The sequence below is a fragment of the Daktulosphaira vitifoliae genome, unplaced genomic scaffold (genome assembly GCF_025091365.1).
Source record: "Daktulosphaira vitifoliae isolate Bord-2020 unplaced genomic scaffold, ASM2509136v1 Scaffold_5, whole genome shotgun sequence".
NCBI classification, from domain to species: Eukaryota; Metazoa; Arthropoda; class Insecta; order Hemiptera; family Phylloxeridae; genus Daktulosphaira; species Daktulosphaira vitifoliae.
Genome location: NW_026099576.1, coordinates 13,879,554 through 13,886,300, shown reverse-complemented (window position 1 = coordinate 13,886,300; position 6,747 = coordinate 13,879,554). Strand labels below are relative to the sequence as shown.

General features: G+C 29.1%; 1 protein-coding gene across 1 annotated transcript; it reads right to left on the bottom strand.

Moving 5' to 3' along the window:
* Positions 1-3,464: 3,464 nt before the first annotated feature.
* Positions 3,465-5,355, bottom strand: LOC126908648 (uncharacterized). Its single transcript, XM_050690913.1, has 2 exons — positions 5,231-5,355; positions 3,465-5,144 (listed from the first exon to the last, which is right to left on the bottom strand). Exon 2 carries the CDS (start codon positions 5,120-5,122, stop codon positions 4,427-4,429), a length of 696 nt encoding a protein of 231 aa, XP_050546870.1. The 5' UTR covers positions 5,123-5,144; positions 5,231-5,355; the 3' UTR covers positions 3,465-4,426.
* Between the last annotated feature and the right edge of the window lie 1,392 nt (positions 5,356-6,747).

Here is a 6,747-nt window from a genome sequence, read left to right as displayed (position 1 = left end):
AATTTTCACACAATAATAGCATTCGGTAGCCATTTTCACCGTGAAGATAAAATAAAGTCCGAAATTTTTTTTTCGCATAATAAAGTAAATTACATTAGCTTTAATTTAAGATATACATAAAAGTGTCAGACTTTCCGGAACACTTTCAAAATTTAAGTTGAAAAAGTTCTACTTTCTACATGAATTTTTTAGATTTCAACCCCCCCCCTTATATAGGGAAATGGTCCGATTTAAAAAAAACAGTATGTCAAATGAAAGATGTATATAAATACTACTCCTCATGAAAAAATTGTACTGATCCATACATTTTTCAAAAAGTTATAGCATAATAAAGTTAAAAATGTAAAATANCTTTTCAAAAAGTTATAGCATTTTAAAGTTAAAAATGTAAAATACAAAATCGAAAATTTTCACACGAAAATAGCATTCGGTAGCCTTTTTCATCATGAAGATCAAATAAAGTCCGAAATTTTTTTTTTGCATAATAAAGAATATTACATTAGCTTTAATTTAAGATATATANTAAAGTATATTACATTAGCTTTAATTTAAGATATATATAAAAGTGTCAGACCTTCCGGAACATTTTCAAAAGTTAATTTTTTTTGAAAAATTTGTCATTTTAAATCTCTCCTTGTGGGCAGGTTAAGGGTTAAATTTATGAAAAAAATATACAAAATGAAAGGTAATGATATTATGCATCTATATAAAAAAGAATTATATTGATATGTTTATTTTTGAAAAAGTTATGGCACTTTTAAGTAACAAAAATTTAAAAAATTTCGAAAATTAGCGATTTTTAAATTCGTAATTTTTTTGGAGGTTTCCCCCATTTACAGGGAACGAGGGAATTTTTTTCAATTTTTGAGGATAATGTCTTCGACTAGATACAATTTGTGATCTTTTGACGTATCATTGAAAGAAATCGGTTCGGTGAGAGCTGAGAAAAAGTGGTAACAGACACAAAAAAAAAATAAACACATCTTAGTAAAACCAATACCTTCTCAGCTTCTCATCGAAACTAAAAATTACCCTGTATATATATATATATATATGTCTATTAAATAATACAATGATGTTATGGAAGACAGAGATATGAGCACATGCAAATGTGATCGTATCAATAGTGAAATTAATCTTAATAAAAATACCAGATTAGCTAGCCTATGAAATAAGATAAAAAGACACGCTGAATCTAGTGCTCATATTTTCGCTTTTAATATTAAGAAAGACAAAGAGTCTGAAACAATAACCAAAAATGTTGAAAAACAACTTAACAAAAACCAAGATTATAATGAGTATATTTTTCGCACTACCTACTATATTATAAAAAATAATAGACCTTTTGACGATCATTCAAAGCTAGTAGAATTGCAAAAACGGCGTACACATGGGCTCAATTTTGCATTCTAGATATTGACGCGTTCGCATTGCACTTCCGGCTTTACCGCTGGATGGCGACTACGACACAGCTGCCTCTCCTCGTCCGACAGGTCGCGCGACGCCGAGTGACCGCGGGTGACAAGAACCGGTCCGGTGATGCACTAAGTATTATTATATTACCAACACTTTTTGTCTATTGTGACTTCCTCTCGGAAACCGATTTTGTTTTATAGTAATTTAAAATATATGGCAATTAATATTTAGCCACCTCGTTGTTATTTATTTAATAAAAAACCAACTTAGTCACAACAATATTCTTGTACTGCTATAGTAAACCATATTGCATGCAAAATGAGATATATTGCTGTGAAAAATATTATTGATTCTGATTCGAAAATTTCTGTTTTAATTGATGAGTCAACAACAATTAGCGCCAAAATCTGTATGGTAGTATTCCTTAAAACATCGATTTCTCATAAAGATCCAATATTTATTTTTTTGGATTTAGTGGAAACAGGCTGCTGAATCATTGTTAATCAACTTTTAAATTGTCTACATTCTTTTAGTTTTAGTGATTCATATCTTCGACAAAATTGGGTTTCTTTTGTTTGTGACGGAGCCTGTGTTTTATTAGGGGGAAAAACGGAGTGGCAAAACGTTTAAAAGACAAATATTCTTTAATATTTTTATGGCACTGTATGAACCACAGACTAGAGCTGGCTGTTAATTACTGTATTAAAGATGTTACTGCAACGAACCATTTTAAACATTTTGTTCATAGTTTGTATGAAATGTATAACAGATCGCCCAAAAATCAAAATGAACGAATTCTTGATGTCCGATGGGTAGCAAGCAGCTTTAGAGCTGTAGAAATAATATGGAAAACATTTTCGGCACTGTAACATCACTTACACAGCTCTTCAAAAGATATCGAAAGAAATTTAAAAACTAGATTTATATATCTTGGATTGTGTAAACGGTTGGGAAGCCCTGAGTTTGTTATGATTTAGCACTTATGTGTGACGTACTTACGGAATTGTCACACTTATCTCGCGAATTACAAAGTCATTCAATTACACTGTTACGTCCCGATGATTTGGTTAAAAGAACAATCAGAATTATTGATTATTTCAAAACAAAACATGGAGAATTTATGTCGGAAGCTTTAAGTGCACAAAATACTCTCGTATTTAAAAATGTAATTTTAGTTAGTAATAAAAAACTTAACTCTATAAATCAAAATCAATTTTTGACTAGTATATGCAATAACCTTCGTACGCGTTTACTAGAAACCAACGAGGAAAAAGCGTGTATTTTAAATGACATGCAATTATTAAGTAAATATACATGGTCATTTGCCGATGTAAGTATACGTTTTGGCGAAGACGAAGTTAAGAGATTAGCCCATAGATTTTAACTAAATACTAATAATACAGTTCAGGGCTTTCGAAAATATATTGACAATAAAATTAACAATGAAGAGTTGAAAGAGTTTGACATTTTGATAAAAACATTGCCCGTTTCTACTGTGGAATGTGAAAGAGGATTCAGTCAAATTAATCTTATATGTTCAGATCTTAGATTCATATTATTTGTGAACGAACATTTCCAGCTTAATGTTTATAAACATTTGTGGACCACCAGTTGCAATATGGAATCCAACACTGTTTTTGTTTCAAAACTGTAAAAAGTTATAGATCATAGATCAGCAAATGACAATAAATCTCGAAAAGTGGCACCGGTAAAACAAAATGAAGAAAAAATCAATTTATGGAACATTTTATAATTCTCTTATATTAATTTTTTCATAAGTTTTTTACTACTTTAAATTTTTTTCAATTATTTGATCAATATTTTCTTAACTAAACAACATAATTTCAAAGAAAATGAAACTTTAATCTAATATTTAATATATTACCTATAATGAATTAGGATAGTGCTAACACGTACCTATTCATGTCTATTTCATTTATGTTTTAACGATTTGAAAACAATGATTGTAAGATTATTTTATTACTACATAAAGTTTATTTATAAAAAATACAACAGTATCTAATAATACACTTATCGATTATATGACTATGAAATTTAATTTATGTAAGATCTTAGAAGTGTCAGTAAAAATATTCGAGTAATAGTTTGGAAGTTGAAAAGAGCAAGACCGTATCTGGGAGGGTTAGGTTGGGTTAAAACATCACAATATTTGTATTTCGTCCTCCAAAACTATGTTCTAGTTAAGGCCTTTGAATAGTAGTGTGGGGGTGAAATTCCCCACGTTTCCTCATTTAGGTTTTTAACTTATCCATTGATCAAATTACGACTATATCACTGTTGATAATGTATAAAGTTTAACAAAATAATTGTGAAATATTGTAAGTAGAAAATATAAAGTGAAATTTGTGGTGTGGGGAGTGGAGCCCCCCGCGTTATTCTCTATTCATAATATAGGCGTATACCCATAAACATTTTTAGGACTACACCACTGCTCAGGACTTATATAAATTTGTGTATATATATTTGTGCGGGAGCTAAATAGTAACGTTTCGTTGGTATTTCATCTTTACTCGTATATATCAAACGTGCTTCTGTAGGCATACGTAACCCGAGATCGTTTTCTATTTCATTCTATTATTGTCGCTGCCCAATACCTATAGCCATTCTTACTTTCTTTATACTATACTACCATCACAGCCAATATTTTCCCTTCCCATTATACTACTAATCTTTTTCTTTTCTATTTGTTTACTACAAACGTCCGCGTTCCTGTGCTTTCCTCTTCCTCTTCTTTTTTGTTTTTTACAATTTACATATAACTACTATTAACAATAAATTGTTGAGAAATATCAAAATTTACAATAAATAATTATTGATTCACGATTCATAATTATGTTTTAATAGATTTACTAAGTTATAATGTAAATGTAATAAATTACAAAACATGAATGTAGAACAAAGAGAATTATATAATTTTCTATTTGTACTGCTTTTTAATAAATAAATTTATAGGATTATGATTTTATATTTTAATTTATATTTTTTCACTTTAAATGCCTGGTTCAATTGGTTCCTCTGATGTTGGTATAAACGTTTCTTCTGTAATTGAATCAAATTTAAATCCCAGTTCAAAATACTTTTCTGTAATTACTGTCTTGATGTAATCATTAAATTTTCCAGTTAAGAATTTGAAAAATACAGATTTTATGCCCTTCTCAATAATGGCTTTATATTCTTGAAGCCATTCTTTCCATAAATAATTTGTACTATAAGGTACAAAATCACAATAAAGCACTGATTCTTTGTTTAGATTTATAAATATTCTTTTAAAAAAATTATCCATAGTATCTAATGCCCAAGAGTATGTAGATATATGATCACGTGATAGAGTACGTTTGTCTAATTCATCAAGGATATTTCCTATTTCTTCTAATAAAGGACTTATCATATAGTAATATCGGCGATGTTCATTAAGAATAACCCATGGTTTGTTATGTAATAAATCAACTCCATCTATGGCACTTTTCATCAATATTGACATTGGAACAATTAATGTGGATATTATGTTTATGAGTTCTTCAGTACAAATGCATCCATTTATTAATTCATTTTTTTGTTTAATTTTTTTTTCACATTTTTTTAAGATTCTGTTAATAACAAAAAAAAGATTATATAAAACTTTTGTATATGTGCATCCAAGATATACAGTCAAGGCTCGTATCTTCTGATCACATTTAGAAGGCATTATAGGTGCTTCAAGCAGAAATCTAAGAATATATATTCTATTATAATATTTTATAAAGTTCAAATCGATTAAATTTTTCCATCCAGGATATTTTAGTAACTTATTTACCATATCAAATTGTATTGTAGAATTGTCTGCTTTTATATATAAAATAGCATAAAATAATAAAAAAATTAACTTGACTAGTTTTAATAAAAACATTTGAAAAATAATTAATACTTATTATGAGTGAAATTTTCTGAACAAAATATAATTCGACAAAATAATAAATGACACGTATTTAATCTGTAATGCATTTAGAAATAATATGACTAATATTTATGATAAAACATGTGTGGTATTATAATAGTTTTTTTTAAATAGAATTGTTGCCGCTTTTTTTGTATCACAAGAATGATACCAAAAACTTGCTGTACGGCTTAATTAAATAAATAAAAAGTGAGAGCTCGGGTTTTGAATTATAATAAAGAAATAAATTTGATATTTTGGATGTCTAACAAGTTTTTAATTTATTTTAATGACATCATTCATAATACAAAGTATACCGCGTGCCTGCACAATGATCCTACACCTATTAAAAGTTCTCTCTCAGTTAGCTATTAATTTTAATTAGATAACTGTAACAATGCTCGGTAATGCAGTAAACACGCGTTAGTGGTTATTAGCAATATTATTCCTAGTGCAACAATTGATATAATATAAATTTTTCGTACCTACTCGTTATCGGCGATCTATGCTAACACTTCGAGTCATCACGGCTGTTGCCGCAGGCGGCCTTGATAATTTTTATAGTAGTACACCTTCACTCATGTTCGCTATAGATAATAATGAATAACAGTAACAACAATAACACTGGCAGATCGGTTACACCGATCAAAATTATCAATAATAAATATAGTTTAAAAAAACTAAAAAAACACGCGTTTAAGGCACATTGAACTAAAAAGTTAAAAATAATTTATAAAATAAGTTGAAAATAATTATGAACAAAAAATACTAGTATTATTGTGATAATAGTGTCGGGCGCTCAATATACGAAAAATATGGCACACTATCTCAAAAAATATCTTTTTATTTCGATGTGCTTTAAAAGCGTGTTTTTTTAGTTTTTTTAAACTATATTTATTTTTCACTTTTTAGTTTCATGTTATGATGGTAGTTACTATCAATATCTCGGTTGTTACGGGTAACGGGAAATCAGAGTTCGACTCCGCAGAGGGAGTCAGAGAAACAGCTACCACATCCAAGGAAAACAGCAGGCGCGCAAATTACTCACTCCCGGAACGTGGAGGTAGTGACGAAAAATGACGATACGGAAATCATCCCTCGTAATCGGAATGAATACTTTATATCTCTTAATTAGAATAAAGCGTGTTAATATATAAATTTTAATAGTAATTAGAATATTAATAAGCGTGGTGCTTGGAGAGTTACAAACATACATACATACAGGTGAAACTAATATAAGCGTGTTAATATACAAAATTCTCCGTCTCAATCGAAAGCAAACTATAGATCAGATGATGGCTGGACAATACAGCGTAATAAAAGAAATCTGTCCAGCTCTTCTAACTCAGAGCCAAACTCACCTAAAACTCAAACTCGACCAATTAAAAAAGAATATT